Source organism: Giraffa tippelskirchi, chromosome 6 (genome assembly GCF_054371585.1).
Source record: "Giraffa tippelskirchi isolate mGirTip1 chromosome 6, T2T-mGirTip1v1.2.pri, whole genome shotgun sequence".
Lineage (NCBI taxonomy): Eukaryota > Metazoa > Chordata > Mammalia > Artiodactyla > Giraffidae > Giraffa > Giraffa tippelskirchi.
In genome coordinates this window covers 53138993-53163289 of record NC_137280.1, presented here as the reverse complement: position 1 = coordinate 53163289, position 24297 = coordinate 53138993, and the positions used below count along the sequence as shown (strand labels likewise).

Genomic DNA, 24297 nt, shown 5'->3' with positions numbered 1-24297 from the left:
AGATAGTATTTGCTGTTGTTAAAATCCCTGAGCTATAAAAAGAACCAACAGTGAAGATTTAAGAGATGGAAAGCAGGTATATTTTATTGTCACGGGTTTTCTTATTTCCATGTATATGTTCATTAATGTCTTTTTAGTACACATATCTCATTACTAGGGAGAAACTTGAATTTCCCCATTACATCTCATTCTCAGAAAGTCTTTTATTTTTCCAGAAGTTGAAAAATTCACTGGAAATTACTTCCTGTGTTTGTCACTGTTCTGCCCTCTTTCTTCCTGTAGGGGAGATAAAATGACTTATCCTTCCTTCCAGACCTGAATGACAGGTCTGGAATAACACTTATAATTTATAATTTTCACCCCAACTTTTTATTTTACAATTTTTCAGATACATAGAAAATCAAAAGATTAGGGCAATGAATATATGCTGTGTCTGCTCTGATATTCATCAGTTGTTTATATGCTATAGCAGTTCATTGGTGCATACGCTCTCTGTTACGCAACCATTTGAAAGTAAATTGCAGCCGTGATAGCACTTCATCCCTAGAGGCTGCAGTCCGCACCCAATAAGACGCAAACACTCCTTGATAACGTCTCAGACCTTAGAAAATGAGCACTAACTGCATGTCATTTAATACATAGTCCATAATAGATACTCTTAGAGGCTTTGAGGATTTAGAAGCCATACATTTCACTGATGATGCCTGTTTTAAATCTGAATCCAGAGCATTCTCCCACCTTTCCATTGTCTGCTTTTAGCTCATCTGTTTAAAGCTTATTACATTGACATTGAAGAGCTGGGCTCAGATGTCTTGTAAAATGTCCACATTCAAGGTCACTGTTTCCTCACAATTAGATTCTCATTAAACATGCTTGTCAAGAGTTTCTTGTTAAACGTGCTTGTCAAGAGTACTACTTAGTGATATTTTCTGCTGTGTATTATATTACACCGGGAGCCATATGGTTTCAGGTTCCCCCACTCTTGGTGCCCTGTTCACTCGGTTAGGGTGCTGACCACCACCATCACTCCACCAGAAGGTACAGTCTTTTCTTTATTGTCTGCAGATCGGTCATCTTGGCATAGTCTGAATATCCTTCCCTTTCATTTAAGTTTATCTTATATATATATATATACACACACAGATAATATGTATAATATATGTATTACATATGTATGTGTGTGTATATATATGTATAATATATATTACATATACACATTTATATAATATGTATATATTATATATACACAGATATTTATATAATATGTATCTATTATATATGTAGACATTTATATAATACATATGTATTATATATACACAGACATATATATATTTTAGCTGCTTCCTTAATTTGTAAGTCTCCGAAACTTTGAAAGTGCTTAAAATATTAATGTACCAAAGTTTTACTCATAAGTTATTTGACTGCTGCTGCTAAGTCACTTCAGTCGTGTCCGACTCTGTGTGACCCCATAGACGGCAGCTCACCAGGCTCCGCTGTCCCTAGGATTCTCCAGGCAAGAACACTGGAGTGGGTTGCCATTTCCTTCTCCAGTGCATGAAAGGGAAAAGTGAAAATGAAGTCGTTCAGTCGTGTCCGACTCTTAGCGACCCCATGGACTGTAGCCTACCAGGCTCCTCTGTCCATGGGATTTTCCAGGCAAGAGTACTGGAGTGGGGTGCCATTGCCTTCTCCGGTTATTTGACTATCCTTCCCCAATTTGAACCAGTTTTTGAATGACTTGATTTGCTGGTATAAAAAATCAAAATATTTGACTTCTTAAAATAAGATTAGTACATTAATATTTTCCTTAAGGATTCAAATATAATCCTTAAAATATTTCAGTGATTTGTTTTCTCTTTTATTTTATACTGACACAGTGTTGCCATTAATGTTTACAATTTGATAATGCAACTTTTAAGGACTTAGTGCCTCAGATATGATTTCTAGAATTACTTACATGTCCAAAAGGAGGAGCTGCGTTAAATATATTGAGGCTTATGCTATGTTTGATCTGCTTAAAATAAAATTGCGAACCAAATTATTGCCATCTTTTCTTTTTGCTAAGTGTGATATTTTCGAATAGAAAGTATGCAGTTCTGTTGGCTTCATATTTGGCATTGACATCTGCCTGATTTCATTGCATGTCTGCTGCTTTGTCTGGTATAGAAAGCAGCCTTATTTCATGGTCCACCTTCTTGGGCAACTTTAAATATCAAAACATTGATCTGTTCATTGTTGTTTTAAGCCAGTATATTTTCAGTGTGAACATCATGTGAAGTTTCAGTAGTCTAGACGTAACTTGATCTGTTTTAAACAAAAGGAGGGACAGGATCTAGAGAAAAGCTCACAGAAGACAGCCTGACACCTGCTTTTACATATTCATCCACAAAAGGTTCTCTGTCACAAATAGGACTTTAAAAATGTAACTCTTCTTCAGAAATATGAGAACTTAAAAAAATGTTCCCTACAAGTCATTAGATCCTAGTATGGTTTTGTGAATTTAGTAGATAAGTATCCACTGTATCTGGCACAGTGCGGGTACCTGGCTGGGCCTTTAAAGATGACTAGAAGACAAGGGACAGAATAGGCCTAGAAGAAAAAAGTAATAAAAATGACAGGAGGGAGCTGAAGAGCAGCAGAACTTGGGTAGCCTCGTGGCAGGTGAGGATGGAGACTCCTTCAAGGACGTGGGGCCTCTGTGCGCACCCAGAGAGCCTCACTGGGAAGGGCCTCAAGCTTGCTTTAATGCTTTGCTCTTCAGTTCAGTTCAGTCGCTCAGTCATGTCCAACTGTTTGCAACCCCATGTACTGCAGCATGCCAGGCTTCCCTGTCCATCACCAACTCCCAGAGCTTGCTCAAACTCATATCCATAGAGTCGGTGATGCCATCCAACCATCTCATCCTCTGTCGTACCCTTCTCCTCCTGCCTTCAGTCTTTCCCAGCATCAGGGTCTTTTCCAGTGAGTCAGTTCTTCGCATCAGGTGGCCAAAGTATTGGAGTTTCAACTTCAGCATCAGTCCTTCCAATGAATATTCAGAACTGATTTCCTTTAGGATTGACTGGTTTGATCTCGCTGTCCAGGAGACTCTCAAGAGTCTTCTCCAACACCACAGTTCAAAAGCATCTATTCTTTGGCACTCAGCTTTGTTTATGGTCCAACTCTCACATCCATACGTGACTACTGGAAAAACCACAGCCTTGAGTATACGGGCCTTTGTCAGTAATGTCTCTGCTTTTTAAATATGCTGTCTAGGTTGGTCATAGCTTTTCTTCCAAGGAGCAAGCGTCTTTTAATTTCATGGCTGCAGTCACCAGAGGAACCTGCTAGGCTGCAGTCCGTGGGGTTGCTAAGAGTCGGACACGACTGAGCGACTTCACTTTCACTTTTCACTTTCATGCATTGGAGAAGGACATGGCAACCCACTCCAGTGTTCTTGCCTGGAGAATCTCAGGGATGGGGGAGCCTGGTGGGCCCCCGTCTATGGAGTCGCACAGAGTCAGATGCAACTGAAGCAACTTAGCAGCAGCAGTAGTCACCATCTGCAGTGATTTTGGAGTGCAAGAAAATAGTCTGTCACTGTTTTCACTGTTGCCCCATCTATTTGCTATGAAGTGATGGGAGCAGATGCCATGATCTTAGTTTTTTGAATGTTAAATTTTAAGCCAGCTTTTTCACACTCCTCTTTCAATTTCATCAAGAGACTCTTTAGTTCTTCTTTGCTTTCTGCCATAAGAATGGTGTCATCTCATATCTGAGGTTATTGATGTTTCTCCCGGCAATCTTGATTCCAGCTTGTGCTTCATCCAGCCAAGCATTTTGCTTGATGTACTCTGCATATAAGTTAAATAAGCAAGGTGACAATATACAACATTGACGTACTCCTTTCCCAATTTGGAACCAGTCCGTTGTTCCATGTCCAGTTTTAACTGGTGTTTCTTGACCTGCATACAGATTTCTCAAGAGGCAGGTAAGGGTGATCTGTTGTTCCCATCTCTTGAAGAATTTTCCACAGTTTGTTGTGATCCACACAGTTAAAGGCTTTAGTGTAGTCAGGGAAGCAGAAGTAGATGTTTTTCTGAAATTCTCTTGCTTTTTCTATGATCCATTGGATTTGGCAGTTTGATCTCTGGTTCCTCTGCCTTTTCTAAATCCAACTTGAAGATCTGGAAGTTCTTGGTTCACATACTATTGAAGCCTCGCTTGGAGAATTTTGAGCATTACTTTGCTAGCATGTGCTGCTGCGCTAAGTCGCTTCAGTCGTGTCCAACTCTTTGCGACCCCATAGACGGCAGCCTACCAGGCTCCCCCGTCCTTGGGATTCTCCAGGCAAGAGTACTGGAGTGGGGTGCCATCGCCTTCTCCGTGCATGTGAGATGAGTACAATTGTGTGGTAATTTGAACATTCTTTGGTGTTGGCCTTTCTTTGGGATTGGAATGATAACTGACCTTTTCTGGTTTTCATTTGCTGGAAAACTTTGCTCTTACTGTCTTGAAATTCTTAACACATTTCGAACAAGGAGACTCCCACTTTCATTTTGGTGCTGGGCCCACAAATTACATGTCCAGTCCTAGATGCAGCCATAGCACAGCCAGCCTGGAAGGCCAAGGAAAGCTGTGCTTATGTGGAAAGGGGAAAGCCAGTGTATGGTTTTACTGTAAATTTTACAATAAAAATTATAGTGATAAAAACTTGTTTCTAGTCATAGACACACCTCAATTGTTTTTCTCCTCTGTTCTAATAAGATTTTGGCAGTGGACAAGTCTTTTAATTCCCTAAACTTCAGTATTTCTTATTTGTAAAGTGGAGTTAATGCCATTTTTATGAGGATTAAATGAGCACTTGATAAATGTTAGTTATTATTATAATACCTTTAGAAAAATAGGACTGGCTACATAGTACCTTATAAAATAAAGAGTAATGGGGAAAACAGGATAAGAAGACAAATCAAGGAAAAACTGCAGTAATCCAAACAGTATGCTTGTAAAATTTAGGATTAGGGTGGTATCAGTGGAATGGAGGAGAAAGGGTGACATTAGTGTGGATACTTTGAAAAGAATTTATTGTAGAAACATCATGATGTGGAATAGAAATGTGGTGACATGGAAAAGAGAGTAAGAGAATGGGAGAGAACTCTGAAAAGTTCTTAATCTAGTACCTAAGGAAAATGTGATCATTCATGGGAAGAGATGAACTGGATTCAAGTAGGTGCTTTTCAATTCAGCACTGGACCATAAGTAAGAGGCTCTAAAAACCTATATTTGAGAGTCATCTCTATGGAGGAAGTTGTTATCTCTGTGCAGGGACAAACGATGATCAGATGAGTTGAAATCGAGCAAGAGAGAAATAAGTATATGGGCATACTTATGAAAGAGGCAAAAGATGGATTGTGGATCTAAATATAAAAGGAAAACAAGAAAATTTCTAGAAGAAAATAGACCTCGAGGTAGGCAGAGATTTCTTACACCAGTAATAAAAATTCAGAGACTGTAAGTTCAGTTCAGTCGCTCAGTTGTGTCCGACTCTTTGCGACCCCATGAATTGCAGCACGCCAGGCCTCCCTCTCCATCACCAACTCCCGGAGTCCATCCAAACCCATGTCCATCGAGTCGGTGATGCCATCCAACCATCTCATCCTCTGTTGTCTTCTTCTCCTCCTGCCCCCAATCCTTCCCAGCATTAGGGTCTTTTCCAATGAGTCAACTCTTCTCATGAGGTGGCCAAAGTATTGGAGTTTCAGCTTCAACATCAGTCCTTCCAATGAACACCCAGGACTGATGTCCTTTAGGATGGACTGGTTGGATCTCCTTGCAGTCCAAGGGACTCTCAAGAGTCTTCTCCAACACCACAGTTCAAAAGCATTAAAGAAGTTAGTAAATCTTTTCCTGTGCTCAGTTTTTCCTATAAGGTCTTTCTCACTGAGACTGAGAGGAAGGAGCTTTGTAACTAGACTCTTGAGATTAGGGACCCAGGACAGCAGGGAGAGCCTGCAGCAGAAGCTCTCCGCTCCCTTCCCCTTCTGATACTGCCATTTAAGGCATCAGCTGTCAGGCTCTTTCTTGCCTTGTTGTTCAGTCACCGTGGCCGACTCTTTGCAACCCCATCAGCTGCAGCATGCCAGACCTCCCTGACCTTCACCGTCTACCAGAGTTTGCTCAAACTCATGTCCGTTGAGTTGGTGATGCCATTCAACCATCTCATCCTCTGTCACCCCCTTCTCCTCCTGCCTTCAGTCTTTCCCAGCATTTTCCACTGAATCGGCTGTTCACATCAGGTGGCCAAAGTATTTGAGCTTCAGCATCAGTCCTTCCAATGAATATTCAGGGTTGATTTCCTTTAGGGTTGACTGGTTTCATCTCCTTGTTGTCCAGGGAACTCTCAAGAGTCTTCTCCAGCACCATAGTTTGAAAGTATCAATTCTTTGGCACTCAGTGTTCTTTATAGCTCTCACATCCCTACATGACTACTGGCTTCTTGCACTGACCCTGGTCTTAAAGCCAGCCATGGCAGTGCCTGGCCTTGCTTTGTTGCATAGGGCCCTCTGAGGATCACATTGGCAGGAGGGCTTCTGCTGGCTCCTGTTCTGGGTAAACTTGGGCCTCAGGTCCCTCCCCGGGGCACTAGGAGCTTGGAGTCCACCCAGCCACCCCCAGCTGTGAACCAGCCTTGATAGTGGGGTTCTGCTGGTGTCTACTGTTCTCCTCTTGGATCTTTCCTCCACGGACAGTGAGTTGAGAGCAGAGCTTCCCTTCCCTTTCCTGTTTGGTTTTGCATGTACTCATTTGGAGAAAGCCTTGAAGGTGACTCTATCGCTGGTCTTCAGTGCTGATAGAATTTTCCCCCTCTGTTTTATTTTCTGAGTCAGTTCAGTGTAGATTGGGAACTGGACTGGAGGGTATGGGTAGTTCAGGAAATGAGCTTTGATTTTCATCTTATTCTGAAAGACTCCATGTTTATATTTCATTGGTTTTATTTTCTGACATTCTTGATTGGAAAAAATCTTGAAAGATAAAATAGTGTACTAATTTATGTGAAGGAAGCTTTTATGAGGAAATAGAAAAGAGAGGAGAAATTATTCACTGCCTAGTTAACACATTGAGAAAATTGTGGTCTGAATGATTTACCTTTAACACAGTGAAAAAGTGTGAAAGTGTTAGTCACTCAGTCGTGTCCGACTCTTTGTGATCCCATAGAGTGTAGCTCACCAGGCTCCTCTGCCCATGGGATTCTCCAGGCAAGAATACTGGAGTGGGTTGCCATTCCCTTCTTCAGGGATCTAACCCAGGCTTCCTGCATTGCAAGCAGATTCTTTATCATCTGAGCCACCAAGGAAGCCCTTTAACACAGGGGGATTACAACCTTTAACACAGAGGGGGTTTAATTTTTCAGTCAGAGCTCTCTGAGGAATAAACTCCATGTGTAGGCCTGTGGATTTAGATGTTCACGTCATCTAAATCTAGAGGACTCTTAACTAACCAAGTCCTATGAAATGTGGGTTCCTCTGGGGAAGAGACTTAGCTTCTGGCTGTCAGCAGTGCTTTCCCAGGATCACGCCGATAGATCAGCAGTCACAGAGGAGGAGGAAGAAGCAAGCTAGTTCTCAGGTGGGATGCTGAGCCTGCTACCAACATTTCCAAAAACTCCATGAAAAAGTAGATGAATGAACTCTTCACTTACTAATTCCTTGATCCCGACTTTAAAATTAAGTACTTCCACAAAAGCCATAGAAATGGCTCTCTTTAAATAAGTCATTTTGTAATACTGTGTAGTCTTTTGCTTTAAAGTAGTTTATGCTTACATTCTGTTTTTATTCATGAACTTTACAATGTTTAAAGGTTCTATTCAAGTGAACATGAATGCAGTGGATTACAGATAGTTCAACCTTCAACTGGGAAAATTGTGAATGAACTTTTCAGAGAGGCAAGGGAGCATGGGGCCGTCCCTCTGAATGAAGCCACAAGAGCCTCAGGTGATGACAAATCTAAGGTAAGGGCTGAAGTTTTAAAACTAAATATGCTATCAGTATACTTGATCTGCTGTAGATTTTTATATTGTTTGCAAACACTATTTCTCTAACTGTATATTTCTGTTTCAGATATTTCTGTTATTTTTCCAAGTCTGTAATCTTTCTATTAATCAAAAGTTAAAGCAGTTTCTTAACATTTCTATGAATGTGATGATTAAAAACCCATATATGATATGAATAATAATTAAAAGGAATGGCGTTTTTACTTCATAAGCTACCTCACCTGAAAAATAGAAGAGCTTGTGATTAGTGTAACAAAATAAAAAGTGCAGTCCAGTTAATTCGTTATAATTGAATCAAAGCTGCTTATAAAATAAGTATGGAGCTTTTCTTCAGGGTAATTTATACTCACTTTGTTAAATTCTTCCTTTCTCTATGAAGCTCTTAATGCTTTGTCAAATATGATTCAAGAATTATAATTTTATTATAAGACTTGTTATAAAATATTAATTATGGATTTTAAAAGTCTGTTTCTACTTAAAAATATTATTTCAGTGTATGAATGTATTTCCTAATTTAAGATTGGCATAAGTTATTTCAGCTTCTGAGTCACTAATGTTTTTATGGGAAGAAAACAATTTACTAGAGTATATATCTCTGCAACATAAGACCTTTATTTTAATGTAAAAATTTCCTGGAAAGTATAAACCAGTATGGCTAATTATAATTGATCTAGTTTTAAAATATATATCATACATTATCATAACATTGTGCTTTAATAAGACTGAATTTTTAACCCACTTGCTGTATGTTTTTAGTCTTTTACAGGTGGAGGATACAGATTGGGTAATTCCTTTTGTAAGCAGTCCGAATACATCTATGGAGAAAGTCAGTTGCAAGATGTAGGTACAGTAATAAAAATGAGAAATTGTTCATTTTTGCCACTAGTTACTACTGTTTGTTATAAAATTAAAAATTGAAAATCTCTTTTTCTGTTATTTTTTGAAGTATTGATTAAAAAGACTAATGTGTACGTTTTCAGATTCAAATTTTGTGTTTTATATCTCAGCTGTGCCTTGCACTTAGAGATATATAACTGTTTGTGAAAGAATGTATCATTCACTGTCAAAATGAGTTACATAGATGTTATAATAATTATTATAAATGGCATACCATCATGGTATAGAATTAGCTGAGTTATATACATAGAAACATTGGGCTTCGCAGTGGCCCAGGTTGTAAACAATCACCTGCCAATACAGGAGACACAAGAGACGTGGGTTTGATCCCTGGATTGGGAAGATCCCCTGGAGAAGGAAATGGCAGTCCACTCCAGTGTTTTTGCCTGGAGAATCCCAGGTTCTCTTGTTGTGGAGCATGGGCTTTAGAGCTTGGACTCGGTAGTTGTGGCACATGGACTTAATTGCCCCACAGCACGTGGGATCTTAGCTCCCCAACCCGGGATCGAACCTGTTTTCCTCGGCTTTGGCAGGCAGATTCTTAACTGCTGGACCACCAGGGAAGTGTGTGCTTCATACTGTAAATAAGTAGTAAATAACTTGTTTGAAAATTAAAATTGTTTAATACAGACTCATTCTTGTATTTCTTTTTTCTATGCTCGAAAGGTTCAAATTTTGCTTAAACTGTGGAGCAATGGTTTCAGCTTGGATGATGGAGAATTGAGACCTTACAATGACCCAACAAATGCCCAGTTTCTGGAGTCTGTTAAGAGAGGGTAAGATATGTTACTTAGATTTTGTTTGGTACTGAGGGTGGAAGTTTTTTGTTTGTTTTTTTTTAAACAGACCACCAGTCAGTAGTGCTCCACTGGTTTTTAAGAGTGAAATACTGGAATATATTCTATAAGTGGTTGCTGCGGGGAAGGGTATTTTCAAGTGTATAAAAGACACATTGCTATCTCCAAGTCACTGGTTCTTAACTTGGTGGGGGGAGCAGTAGATATTGGTCCCTTTTAAAATCTGATGAAACTGTGGTCCCAGTTCTGAGAAGCAGTGGCGTAGTGTCATAAACTTGTGAGTTGATCAGTAGGTGTCTGCCCATCTGCTAAGCCACTGTCCTGCTTACTGTTGACAGGGTGACTCACTGCATGTATGCCTGAAAGCTGCTTATATTAGAAATCTTTTTAAATGGCATTACTGCTGGCAGAAGAATTCAGAAGGTTAGTTTGAAGTTACAATTTTTGAAACCAGATTTACAGTGCCTTGACCCATCTAAAGAATGTTGTAATTCACCTGCCCTTGCGGCTGAAGGACAAGGACTTGAGTGATTTTGCTACAATTACAAGAGCTGTTATTTTCACTAGCTGATAAGTGATCATCCCTAAGTAGGAATACCGCGAAAGAAAGACTTAAGGCTGGTTATGAGCTGGGAAATGTGAGTAGCAGTGAAGGGCCCAGAGCAGGAGGCTACTGTTCATCCAGGAGTTGAAGGTGGGGCTTTTCCAGTTGGTGAAATTTATCCTAGCAGAGTGGCAAGAGGGGAGTAGAGGTGGAACTCTGAAGGAGAGGCATTTTAGGACATTAATTAGCTTGGATTTTGAAGTTGAATTCTCCCAGATAATGTCAGAATACCGAAGAAAGTTTTGTAAGACATGCTATAACTGGGAAGGAAGTCATTGAGAAAGGTGGGAGGCTGTCCCGGCAGGCGGTGTGTGCTGGTGGTAAATGCAAGGTCAAGAAGTGAGGTCAGGGCCGTGGACTTGGGAGCTTGCAGAGTCACTGGGCAGACTGGGAGCACCTGGGGCCGGGGGGAGTGCTCTTCTGCCTGGTGAAGATCAACAGAACTGTTGAAATAATGCTTACTTCAGGATGGGAGAAGGAAAGACCATGTCGAAGGTCTATCATAAAGATCCAAACTAATTTATTATTAAGTGAAAATACTCCATGAACATTGTAGGCTAACGTTCAGTCTTAGAATACCAAGGGAATGTTTTAATTTGAGCCACACTGTATCCTTAAGTTCAAATTATGATCAAGAACAATTTTAGAAAAGGCGCCTTGAAAAAAATGATTGATGGTCAGGTAGTGGTTGTCAGCTGTATATAATCACTGCCCCCTGCTTTATGACATATTTTGTAACACCATCTTCACTATCCTCAAGGAAGTGTTTATAGATAAAATAATCAGTCTATGCATATTATGTCTAAAATTTTCATGTAGCATCTTAAATATGGTGAAGAAGTAAAAGGAGGTAATTTATCATGAAATTACACATATTTCAATATATAACATAACTAAAATCTAACAAAGTAGATAGCTTGGTTCCCAGGTAGCTCAAGTGGTGAAGAATCCACCTGCCAATGCAGGAGACTCAGGTTAGATCCCTGGGTTGGGAAGATCCCCTGGAGGAGGAAATGGCCACGCACTCTAGTATTTTTGCCTGGAAAATCCCATGGGCAGAGGAGCCAGGTGACCTACAGTCGATGGGGTTTCAAAGAGTTGGACACGACTGAGGAACTGAGCACACATACACACAGACTGCACGCGTGTGTGCAGTCTAGTACTTATCATATAGATATGACAAACATAAATCAGAATAATGGAATAGTGAGGTGTGTGAAGTTGGCGACTTAATCACTATATGTGGTATTGCAGTCAGAGATTTGATTAGTTGAGTTCAGTTCAGTTGCTCAGTCGTGTCCAACTCTTTGCAACCCCATGAATTGCAGCACGCCAGGCCTCCCTGTCCATCACCAACTCCCAGAGTTTACCAAAACCCATGTCCATCGAGTCAGTGATGCCATCCAGCCGTCTCATCCTCTGTCGTCCCCTTCTCCTGCCCCCAATCCTTCCCAGCATTAGAGTCTTTTCCAATGAGTCAACCCTTCGCATGAGGTGGCCAAAGTATTGGAGTTTCAGCTTCAACATCAGTCCTTCAATGAACACCCAGGACTGATCTCCTTTAGGATGGACTGGTTGGATCTCCTTGCAGTCCAAGGGACTCTCAAGAGTCTTCTCCAACACCACAATTCAAAAGCATCAATTTTTCGGCGCTCCGCTTTCTTCACCGTCCAACTCGCACAGCCATACATGACCGCTGGAAAAACCATAGCCTTGACTAGTCGGACCTTTGTTGGCAAAGTAATCTCTCTGCTTTTAAATATGCTATCTAACCTTCCTTCCAAGGAGTAAGTGTCTTTTAATTTCATGGCTGCAGTCACCATCAGCAGTGATTTTGGAGCCCAAAAAAATAAAGTCTGACACTGTTCCCACTGTTTCCCCATCTATTTGCCATGAAATGATGGGACCAGATGCCATGATCTTAGTTTTCTGAATGTTGAGCTTTAAGCCAACTTTTTCACTCTCCTCTTTCACTTTCATCAAGAGGCTCTTTAGTTCATCTTCACTTTCTGCCATAAGGGTGGTGTCATCTGCATATCTGAGGTTATTGATATTTTTCCCGGCAATCTTGATTCCAGCTTGTGTTTCTTCCAGCCCAGCATTTCTCATGATGTACTCTGCATAGAAGTTAAACAAGCAGGGTGACAATATACAGCCTTGACATACTCCTTTTCCTATTTGGAACCAGTCTGTTGTTCCATGTCCAGTTCTAACTGTTGCTTCTTGACCTGCATACAGGTTTCTCAAGAGACAGGTCAGATGGTCTGATATTCCCATCTCTTTCAGAATTTCCCACAGTTTATTGTGATCCACACAGTCAAAGGCTTTGGCATAGTCAATAAAGCAGAAATAGATGTTTTTCTGGAACTCTCTTGCTTTTTCGATGATTCATCGGATGTTGGCAATTTCATCTCTGGTTCCTCTGTCTTTTCTAAAACCAGCTTGAACATCTGGAAGTCACAGTTCACGTATTGCTGAAGCCTGGCTTGGAGAATTTTGAGCATTACTTTACTAGCATGTGAGATGAGTGCAATTGTGTGGTAGTTCAAGCATTCTTTGACATTGCCTTTCTTTGGGATTGGAATGAAAGCTGACCTTTTCCAGTCCTGTGGCCACTGCTGAGTTTTCCAGATTTGCTGGCATATTGAGTGCAGCACTTTCACAGCATCATCTTTCAGGGTTTGAAATAGCTCACCTGGAATTCCATCACCTCCACTAGCTTTGTTCGTAGTGATGCTTTCTAAGGCCCCCTTGACTTCACATTCCAGGATGTCTGGCTCTAGGTGAGTGATCACACCATCGTGATTATCTGGGTCATGAAGATCTTTTTTGTACAGTTCTTCTGTGTATTCTTGCCACCTCTTCTTTTTTTTTTTTTTTTTTAACATTTAGGAATATTCTTTTTTTTTTTTTAATTTTTTTAATAAATTTATTTATTTTAGTTGGGGGCTAATTACTTTACAATATTGTAATAGTTTTTGCCATACATTGACATGAATCAGCCATGAGTTTACATGTGTTCCCCTTCCTGGACCCCCCACCCACCTCCCTCCCCATCCCATCCCTCTGGGTCATCCCATTGCCCCGGCCCTGAGCCCTTGTCTCATACACTTTATTCAGTCCTGGCGTAAGTCCTGCTGTGGGTGCCAGTGCCCCAGATCAGAGGGACTCCTCCCCTCAGCTACGAGACCACCTCTTCTTAATATCTTCTGCTTCTGTTAGGTCCATTACTATTTCTGTCCTTTATCGAGCCCATCTTTGCATGAAATGTTCCCTTGGTATCTCTAATTTTCTTGATGAGATCTCTAGTCTTTTCCATTCTGTTGTTTTCCTCTATTTCTTTGCATTGATCGCTGAGGAAGGCTTTCTTATCTCTCCTTGCTATTCTTTGGAACTCTGCATTCAGATGGGAATATCTTTCCTTTTCTCCTTTGCTTTTTGCTTCTCTTTTTTTCCCAGCTATTTGTAAGGCCTCCTCAGACAGCCATTTTGCTTTTTTGCATTTCTTTTCCATGGGATTGTCTTGATCCCTGTCTTCTGTACAATGTCACGAACTTCTGTCCATAGTTCATCAGGCACTCTGTCTATCAGATCTAGTCCCTTAAATTTATTTGTCACTTCCACTGTATAATCATCAGGGATTTGATTTAGGTCATACCTGAATGGTGTAGTGGTTTTCCCTACTTTCTTCAGTTTAAGTCTGAATTGGGCAATAAGGAGTTCATGATCTGAGCCACAGTCCGCTCCCGGTCTTGTTTATGCTGACTGTATAGAGCTTCTCCATCTTTGGCTGCAAAGAATATAATCGATCTGATTTCAGTGTTGACCATCTGGTGATGTCCATGTGTAGAGTCTTCTCTTGTGTTTTTGGAAGAGGGTGTTTGCTATGACCAGTGCATTCTCTTGGCAAAACTCTATTAGCCTTTGCCCTGCTTCATTCTGTACTCCAAGGCCAAATTTGCCTGTTACTCTGGGTGTTTCCTGACTTCCTACTTTTGCATTCGAGTCCCATGTAATGAAAAGGACATCTTTTTGGGGTGTTAGTTCGAAAATGTCTTGTAGGTCTTCACAGAACCATTCAAGTTCAGCTTCTTCAGCATTACTGGTTGGGGCATAGACTTGGATTACCGTAATATTGAATGGTTTGCCTTGGAAACGAACAGAGATCATTCTGTCGTTTTTAAGATTGCATCCAAGTACTGCATTTTGGACTCTTTTGTTGACCATGATGGCTACTCCATTTCTTGTAAGGGATTCCTGCCCACAGTAGTAGATATAATGGTCATCTGAGTTAAATTCACGCATTCCGGTCCATCTTAGTTCACTGATTCCTAGAATGTCGACGTTCACTCTTGCCATCTCCTGTTTGCCTACTTCCAATTTGCCTTGAATCAAGAGATTTGATTAAGTTCCAGATAAAACAAAGTGCAGTCTTTCTTTGGTTTATATGGCAGGTGAGTTCCTGAAAAGCTCAAAGCATATTAATACGATACACACAAAAAAAACACAACAGTTGCCTGGAGGAGGGTGGCACATACGAATCAGACGATAATCAAAACCACCCCTGTGAAACTTCCAGCCTTCTGCCAGGGTGCTTAGAAAGAAATACCTCATTACCTGTTAGGTCCTCTTGGGGATTTTCTAATGCTGACTGAGGTATAAATACCATCCCACAGTTTGGCGCTCTAGCTGTCAGAAGCACTCCTGCCACCAGGATACAGATTCTCTTTTCTGTACATCTTTGCCAACACTTGTTATTTATGCTCTATTTGATGAACGCCGTTCTGACAGATGTGCGGTCGTATCTCATTGTGGGTTGTCTTTTTTTAAGAGAGATTCCCCTGGAGCTTCAGCGACTGGTTCATGGAGGCCACTTGAATTTGGACATGGAGGACCATCAGGATCAAGAATACGTAAAGCCTAGGTTGAGGTTCAAGGCTTTTAGTGGAGAAGGACAGAAACTTGGAAGGTAAAATCCTAAAGTGAGAAAAATACTTGTCTTTGTTCAACATGAATTTTATTTGAGAATGAGAGCAAAATAACCTAGAAAGTAAAAACTAAGACACGAATTGTGAAGACCTTGCTGATGGAATCAGATGTGCAATTCTGGTGATAGTATTAGTAGGTAATGTTATACTTAGACACCAATTATAACCGTGTCCCTGACTCTTGTCGGCACCTTTACAGACATGAACCCGTTTCATCTTCATAGCAACTCCTTGACACAGCCCCTGTCACCACTCCATTTGCAGGTGCGGTAGTTCTTCCAGGGTAGTTGAGCTAGGAAGTGGTTAGAATGTGAGGTTCAAACCAGGTACTCTGTCTCCAGAGTGCATGCTTTTTACCACTGTGCCACTCTGCCTGTTTCTTATTATGATTATGTGGATTCAGAGGCGGAAAATATTGATTAGATAAAACAGTAAATATCTTAGATCATAGCTTTAAGCATCTCTCTGCTGTAAGTAATTGCTAAGCTCTTACAGCCAAAGCAGTGTCCTTAAGTTGGTTATTTTCAATATATTTTAAGCAGCCAAACTCTTTCTTCAGGTTATGTAAACATATATAGAACTCTGATTGCAGAAAGAGGGGATAGTCTTAGATATCTCCAGACAGTGAACACCAGAACTTTGCTGAGCACAATTTAGAAACCAGTAAGTGTAGCATGATGTATGATGGACTCCTTTATAGTAGTCATGACTGGACTCTTTGTAAACTTAATAATGTGTGCTGGTAAATGTGACCCTCCATGGAGGTCCACGTGTCACTGCAGGTGGTGTGTTGAATTGGGCCTTGGCTGTGTCGCCACTATGCCCTCTAGGGTGCCCTGTGTTCCTGTTCATGTGACTCCTTCCTTTCCAAGTTCTCAGTTGCCTTGTGCACAGCGGTTCTCTCTTCCCCTCTCGTTTCTCAGCATAGGGAAGAATTCAGTGTCAGTTCCTTGTACCTGTCTTTCATTGTTATTCCATGTAATTTCACTTTGACATACACACTCATCATACAAAGAAATGCATGAAAGCTTTTCTTCTTGGAGTTTCCACCCTGCACTTTATTTTCATGTTTTGAGAAGTAGCTTAGCTGGTCTGAATCTTTTTTTAAACAGAAAGCATTAAAGCACAGAAGGAGCAGTGTGAGGCAACTTGACGTCATGGAAAGAACCCCAGAACCCCATCTGCCAGTGGGGTGATGGGTAACTTTTCCTCCCCTGGTTGTTGTTAGGACAACAGTTAAAACATTAATAGCCAACTATATAGAAGCACTCACGTGCTTACAGATCTAATTAATTTAATGTTTGCAATCGTGCAGCTGTTGTCTCTGTTTTACAACTGAGGGAACTTGGGCACAGAGAGGCGAAGTGACCTGCCTCCGGTCACATGTCTGACAAGTGGCAAAATCAGCCCTGGAGTCAGGCTCCTGGATCCATGCTGTTAGCCACAGTGCCTCCCTCGCTCCAGAACTTGAATGTGCTGCTGCTATGATGACAGCATGGAGACCTGGGAATAGGGACGCAGAAGGAGAGGGAAGAGGCCCCTTGGTTCATTGCCTCCCGTCCTCCTGTCAGCACAGTAACCCACCTTGGCGGTACAGCTCTTTCAACCCTGAAGTACAAACTTGACAGGAAATTCCTTAATACTACCTGAGCATTGACTGCAGATCATCATGTTCTCCTTTTCCATGTCTTTACCATATACATTCTGAAATTGGTTCTGTAATATGTGTCAGGAGGTAGCTAAGGAAAGGCAAAGTGTAGCAGGAAGTGCCAGTTACTTTTCCCACTTGGCTGTATAGGTTGAGAAAGCTTTTGGGTGGGAATAAGAGCCATAATGACCTTGGTTTGTACTAGAATAAAGCACAAATGCTCATGGGGCCTCTACACTAACAGATAATGCTTTTTTTTTTTTCCAAAAGTAAGATAGGGACCCATCTAAGTCTCAATATTTGAAAGAATAAACATCAAGATTGTCAAAAGATCCCTTAAAAGATAACTGAGAGAAGACTAAGATGTGATGTCTTTAAAGAACTTGGCTGCATTTGTTTTAACTGCTTAACCAAAAAAGCACTCTGTTTTTGATGTTCACTCTCAGCTCACAGTTACGGGTCATCCTGCTAGCATTAGAAGGCACTGTGGTCACTAGTAACCACAGTCCACTGGTGAGAGATCATATCACACAAGGTTCATTATATACTCATCATCATACATTAAGTTGATTAGGTAAGATCTTTAGTTAGAGTTTCAATGTCAAACTCTCAAAAATTAATAGAAAGAATATACAGAGAAAGAGAATTATATAGTAGACCTGAAAAGCACTATGAACTAACTCAATGTAATTAAGATTTATACAGTTTTTATATAACAGTAGAATACAAATTTTATTCAGATTCCCCGTAGACTGTAAACTAGGAGACACTGGAACATATCCAGGGGTATAAAACAAGATGCAAAAATTTCATGGTCTAAAGGTATTGAAACCATAGAGTCTGTTTATTTATCACTGTCATCACCATATATTAAATTTCTCATTACTTCTTTTTTGTAAAACAGTAACTACAGATACCACTTAGTAAGTGGTATCAACTAAGTTTAAATTAATAGCTTAGTATTGATGATATGTACAAATATAGCTGATACCTCTTGAAACACTGTTTCAAGCACTGTATTACTATAACAGACTTTCATAACATTATTATTTCCATTTTATAAATGATAGAACTGGGATTCAAAGAGATTAATTTACATACTTGAGTTCACACAAATTAACAAAGCTGGGATCTGAAATTGGTCTGTGCTCATGGTCAGTCTTGGACATAAACTCCAAGTTGCTCGGGTTTCTGACTGAAGACCATTGTGTCCAACAGGCTCATGAAATTTCAAAGGGATAAGGAAGGAAGAAATCCAGAGTTAGGCTTTCAAAAGAAGTTGGATAAACTAAATCAGAATCATAGGACCCAGAATAATTTTAATATAATCAAAGAGTTTGCGAGAAAAATAGGATATCCCAAAGGAAGCCGTGTTCTCCCTGGTGCAGATGTGATGGCAGGACGGCTGGAGAGTCAGCTGTAGGTCTGAGTGGTGCTTCTACTGTCTGCAGTGTGTCATGCATCTTATGTGTTCATATTTACGTTCTGATTCTTTAATTCTTTCTTAGCCTCACACCTGAAATAGTCAGTACACCTTCCTCCCCAGAAGAGGAGGAGAAGTCACTATTCAATGCAGTGGTTCTTATTGATGATTCCATGCCAACCACCAAAATCCAGATCAGGTTAGCAGACGGGAGCCGTTTGATACAGAGATTCAACAGTACACACAGGTAAGCTCAGGGTGACTTACCTTTGTAAATCTTGGTACAGCTTGAGTCAGGAAAAATATGAAATTGCATAGGTTTACTTTTGAAGTAAGTTTTTGACAAAAACTTGAAATAAGAAGTCAAACAATTAGTACTTAAACATCCTCTGCAAACTGTCCAAATACTAATGCAAATGCAGATACCACTTAGAAATAAAGAAAATTGTTATAAGCTGTCATTTTGCATGTTGTTAAAACCAGGAAAAGTTGAATCAGATTTGATTTACTTTAGTAAAACCTTATTTGGACTTTACACCTTTAAAAATTTATGATAACCCTAATTGAAAGTGAAAGTCACAGTCGTGTCCGATTCTTTGTGACCCATTGATTATACAGAAGTCCATGGACTTCTCCAGGCCAGAATGCTGGAGTGGATAGCCTTTCCCTTCTCCAGGGGATCTTGCCAACCCAGGGATGGAATCCAGGTCTCCTGCATTGCAGGCGGATTCTTTACCAACTGAGCTATCAGGGAAGCCCTAACCATGTAGGATTAATAATCTACAAAGAGATTTGTAGTGTAAATAAAGTTTAATTGTACTGTTATCAAGTATTTCAAATAAACAGTTTTAAATGTCATTTTAGCATTCATTGTTATACTAATAAGATACTATTTTTATTGTTCACTGTGTCCCACTAAGAGATACATTTATGATCTTAGTTGAGTTACTGTGTCTATACGAAAGTAATTTTTTTTAACACTTTTGTAGGTACAGGCTCACATTGACATAGGCTCATCTGAGGTACCTTTTTCTGGATCAGGTGCTACTAAGATATTTTATACTCTGAAAAAAATCAGGCCTGTAGTTCAGTGTAGTAGCATTGTTGATGTTTCTTTGATAGAACGACTCATCTGGAGATTGTGTCTATTTACAGTGAAAGTAACTGTTAGGTACTCTCCAGAGTTAATCCTCACGTTTTACCTGAAAGCCAAGATAAATCCATCCATTGAAATTAAAGAAGGTTATAGCACATTTAAATAAGGATTAGAACTGTGTGATTTATTTTAATTATCATCTAATTTTAGCTAAAAAGCTTAAATGACAATAAAACTTGCATATCACAAATTATTTCCATGTTATTTCAGGATCCTGGATGTCAGGGACTTTATCGTGCAGTCTCGTCCTGAATTTGCAACTCTTGACTTTATTCTCGTGACTTCATTTCCAAACAAAGTGCTAACAGATGAAAGCCTGACACTACAAGAAGCAGATATTCTTAACACTGTGATACTCCAGCAGCTAAAATGATACTGTCCTACCCATGCAGTAGCATGTAGGAACGGTAATGTGCCATATTAGGAAAATACTTAAGAGCGTAAAAAATTATTTTTATTATTTATACAGATAAATTTTGGTTTAATTCTTCAATCTTCCAGCTTTAGGATAGACAAATTTGGACTAGGAATAGATCTTAAGGTAACATATGTTTGAAGTTTTAGCCAAAAGGGCTGGCTTCCATTGATAGCTTTTAAATATTCAGGCAAACCAATTTGATACATCCTCAGAGTTAATGTAACAGCACTTGTTTGCAGAGAAAATGAACAAAATGCCATTTTTGACAAATGCATTTGGTAAAATTTGCACTAAAGTTTCTTGATGCTGCATTGATCAGCAGCCATTAGGAAATCTTCTGATCAAACACTTCGAAATTTTTTCTGTAATGTATACTGGGAAGTGTGTCTGTATTTTGATATTTAAATACTTGGATCATATGATAGTTATTTCTCCTATTAAGATAAATAACTCCTTTTTACTTGCTGATTTAGCTATTTTACTCATGTCAGAAAATACAGTTTCACCTTGTGTTTTATGACCATCATAAACCAGAAACAAAGACATAAAGGTCAGCAGTTCTTGAGGAGTGTGTTTAGCTGCACTTTAAAGGAGAGTAACTACAGTCCCTGGCAGCGCCTGTCTTGATCACCCCCATTTATTCATTCAGCAAGTGTTTCTGGGGGACCCACTATGTATACTAAACACTGTTCTAAGTGCTCAACCCAGAGTGTATTGTACTGCAAGACCAAAACGAGGGTAGAAACAGAAGAATGAATTCCATCAAAGAGACTGAACCTGAAGAGTCACCAGCGTAAATGTCCGCATTTCTGCTGGACCCAGATGTTTGCTGAGTGAGGGAGGGTGCAGCAGGAGTGAGAGAAAAGCTTATTCTTCTTTCCCAACACCATTTCATCTTTGGTCACCTCTCCTGGCTCATCTTTTATTGCTGCTGTAACAAATCACTACAGACAGAGTGGCTTACAATAGCCCAGGTTTCTTGTACTTCTCTGGGTCTCACGTGGGCCTCACTAGGCTACAGTCAGGTGTCAGCAGGGCACCGTTCCTCTTTGGAGGTTCTCAGGGAGATGTGTGTCCTTGCCTTACCAGCTTCAAGAGGCCACCTGCATCCCTGGGCCTGTGGCCCCCTCTCTCCATCTCCAAAACCAGCAACACTATTCCTCTGACTCCTCTGTCATCACATCTCTTGGGAAACAGCCAGGAAAGATTCTGTGTTTTGGGTCTACCAGGTGATCCTGGATGCTCTCCCCACGTAAGCTCCATAGTAACTGGATCTTTGAGGTCCCTTTGATCGTGAAAGGTGATGGATCACAGGTTCTTTCCAGTGCACCAGGGCTCATCTCTTGTCTCTTCAGCTGGCATCCATCCCTTCACTGTAGCCAAGCCCCTCACCTTGGCTTCTATCCTTACGGCCTTTGACTCCAGCTTTGATTCTCCTTTCTTCTTCTAAGGGCCCTGGCAATCACTTTTGCTTCACCTGGGTACTCTAGGATAATCTCCTCGCCTCAGATGTGTGACTTAACCCCATCTGCAGAATCTCTTCTACCGCATAGGCTGACAAATTCACTGGCTTGGGGATTAGAACATGAACATTTTAGGAGGCCATTCTGTCTATTTCAGTCCACTCCTGTCCCGAAGATCCACATTCCACCCTGAAAGGTGCTCAAGAGCTTCAACCCACTGCAGCACCAGCTTAAAAGTGCAAAGTTTTACCTGGATCTCATGAACTCAGATGTCCCGAATCTCATTTAAATCATGTAAACCAAGTATGAGTGAACATCTGGTATGAGTGATTCCTGAGACACAGTTTCTCTCCATCTGTGAACCTAGAAAACCAGTTATATAATGGCAACAGGCATAGAATAACTGTTATAGACATTCCTGTTTAAAAAAAGAAAATGGGGTGGAAACAGGAGCTGCCAGTGCCAAGCACTTTATAAGTTCAGCCAGCTGCACTCGGCTTGAAGGCCTGGAAACAACCTTCTGTGACTCACAGCAGCCTTTCTAGGTGTGTGACTCTCTGAGGCCTCTTTTTTTTCTTTTTCCTTTTTCATGAAAGGTAGCAGGTGTTTGCAGCCGAGTAGTTCTATCAGCTTGTAATGTCTGTGTAATTGTAGGAGGCTCAGCCATCTTTTTTTGTTTCATGTTGTCTCTGTCCCCTTTAAGAAAGCAGTGTCTGCTGATGTAACATTCTTGAGACACGTGTGGATCTTCTGTATATGTTACAGAGATACACTCTATTAGACCACAGGCTCCTTCCAGAGCTTTCCTAGGTAACCAAGCTGTTTCTGGCTGTCTATGACCTTTTCTATCTTTCTCAGGTATAAGCAAAAGGTCGTAGGCCACACCTCTTTCCTTAGAGCAGGCCTACCTGAAAGTAAATCTTTGAATTTTAATGTCTTTGCCATCAGCTAAGCATTTCCAAGTCATGAAGTCCTGTTCCCTTTTTTTTTTTAGCAGTCCTTCCCTCAACTTATCTATTTTTTCTCACCTTAGACTATAATCAGTAAGAAGAAAGCAGGCTGCCCCTGCCACACCACTTAGAAATCTCTTCAACTGAGAGTCTTGAGTTTCTCTCAGGCCCCTTTCTTTCCACACAGCTGTGATCACAATGCTAAGCTTCCTGCCGCTGATTCACTGGAATCTCTCTTCCTTCACTTTCCCGCAGCACAGGCCTCATTTCCTCCTGAACTTTTTAAAAGGTCCTTTTTTCCAGTAACCATGTCCTCACGGCCACATAGCTGTTCTCTGCCACACCCCTTACCTCCTCGGAGCCCTCGCTGCCATTCCCATCCATGGCCCTGCTCCTTTGGCTCTCTGCCACAGTCCTTTGAATTCTTCCACCCTCTTCCCACTGCCCAGTTCCAAGGCTACTCCTGCACTTCTGTGTCTTTGTTAGCGGCAACACCCACTTCTTGGTCTCTGGAAAGCTCCACTCTGCCAGTTGACCTGAGTGTGCTGGTAGGAGCTTTGGATGTCACGTTTCACTGGGGGCTCTCGTCACTTCAAGGAGCTGAACTTACTGTGTGAGGTGGACTGTAGGAGGGCGCCCAGGCCCACCCGCCTGCAAGCATTGGCCTCACCATTGCAGAGAAAACTTGTGCTCAGTGTCATACAAGAAGCAGAATAGGAAGCTCTGTTCCTTCCCACGTGACAGTTCAAAAAGTCAGTCTCCGTACAGAAGGATTACCAGGTATAAGCTACGTTTTCAAGAGTCATATCTGTATGGAAATAATCTGAAACAGGTGAACATTTTAAATAAGGGCATTGCCCTGTTTGGGATTAACAAAATGGAGAAAACCTGTAAAGTTACTTGAAGTTTTATTCTTGTAGTTTCTTTTTTTTAATCAGGTGGAGTGCCTATAGATGCACATACATGAATGACTGCCGTTCTTGTATATAACAGTTTTCCAAAATAGATTCTCGTTGGGAGGGAGAATTAAACAGCCAGAGAGATGAACATTACTTTCACATGTTCTACAAAGTGTTTGCTTCCTTCAGAATTCTCCTGAATTCTTTTTACTGTTGTGGTCACTGTAACTTTTTAAAATTTATAATCCCGTCAGAAGAGATTGTTACAATAAACAACCATGTGTGACGTCAGTTTTGCATGATGTGGGTAATCAAGAAAGTTTTACGTGTGTGCTTACCAATAAAGAATGTTTTCACTGGAAGTCATTGAGAAGCTTTTTCACAATTTCCTTGATGTACAGTTTTATTCAGGTAACTTAATGGAGTATTTTAAATGTCAGTAACATTTCCCACGTGCATCATTTTGATGAGCATGAGGATCTGAGTTGTAGCAGTGTTATCTCTGTGTCCCATCACTGATTCAGTTGTCATTCCACCAAAAGAAAGTGCATATTTTTCTTCACTTTCGCCACAGTGGCCCTCTGAAAACATTGTCATGATATGTGTTGTTGATAAAGTGCCTCAGGATTTCCCCTTAAGAGTTTTTGTCCCTGGCCAGTGATGCAAACAAATGTGTGCAATGTTGTCATAAAGGCTAAGAAACATTTTCTGTAATCCTCTTATTTTAAATTAAAGTATCTTTTAACTCCAAGTAAGTGTTACATAAAAGGAGGCCTGTTGCATACATGTGTGCGTGTGTACAGCACGTATAAATTACTCATGTGGCCCATAACTAACAACTAGCTATAATTTACTTAGTTTAATACTTAACAGTTGGGCCTCTTTAGAATTTATAGCTGTGATTTAAGTCTCTGAAGAAAAGGGGAGGATGGCTTTTTTTAGAAAGTTTGAACTTGATGGTTTATTTTCTTCTAGACAAATATTTCTATATTGTTAAAAACAAGAGTATAGTCCATAATGGAACC

The 24297-nt window shown here is 40.5% G+C and overlaps 1 protein-coding gene across 7 annotated transcripts in view; it reads left to right on the top strand.

Moving 5' to 3' along the window:
• The window catches only part of UBXN2B (UBX domain protein 2B), a 70865-nt gene that overhangs the window by 7412 nt on the left and 39156 nt on the right, over window positions 1–24297 (top strand). For 4 of the 7 annotated variants that reach the window (XR_014057804.1, XR_014057805.1, XR_014057806.1 and 1 more), the window contains exons 3-8: window positions 7837–7987; window positions 8786–8869; window positions 9593–9702; window positions 15159–15296; window positions 18472–18633; window positions 19753–19949. Coding sequence is in view for 3 of the 7 variants with exons in the window: in XM_081504373.1 (XP_081360499.1) it covers window positions 7837–7999; window positions 8786–8869; window positions 9593–9702; window positions 15159–15296; window positions 18472–18633; window positions 19753–19915 (820 nt within the window). In the remaining 4 variants the exon portion in view is untranslated. Of the gene's footprint in view, window positions 1–7836; window positions 8000–8785; window positions 8870–9592; window positions 9703–15158; window positions 15297–18471; window positions 18634–19752; window positions 23635–24297 lie in introns of those variants that run through there. The other 3 variants (XM_081504374.1, XM_081504373.1, XM_081504375.1) reach the window with 3 other exon arrangements.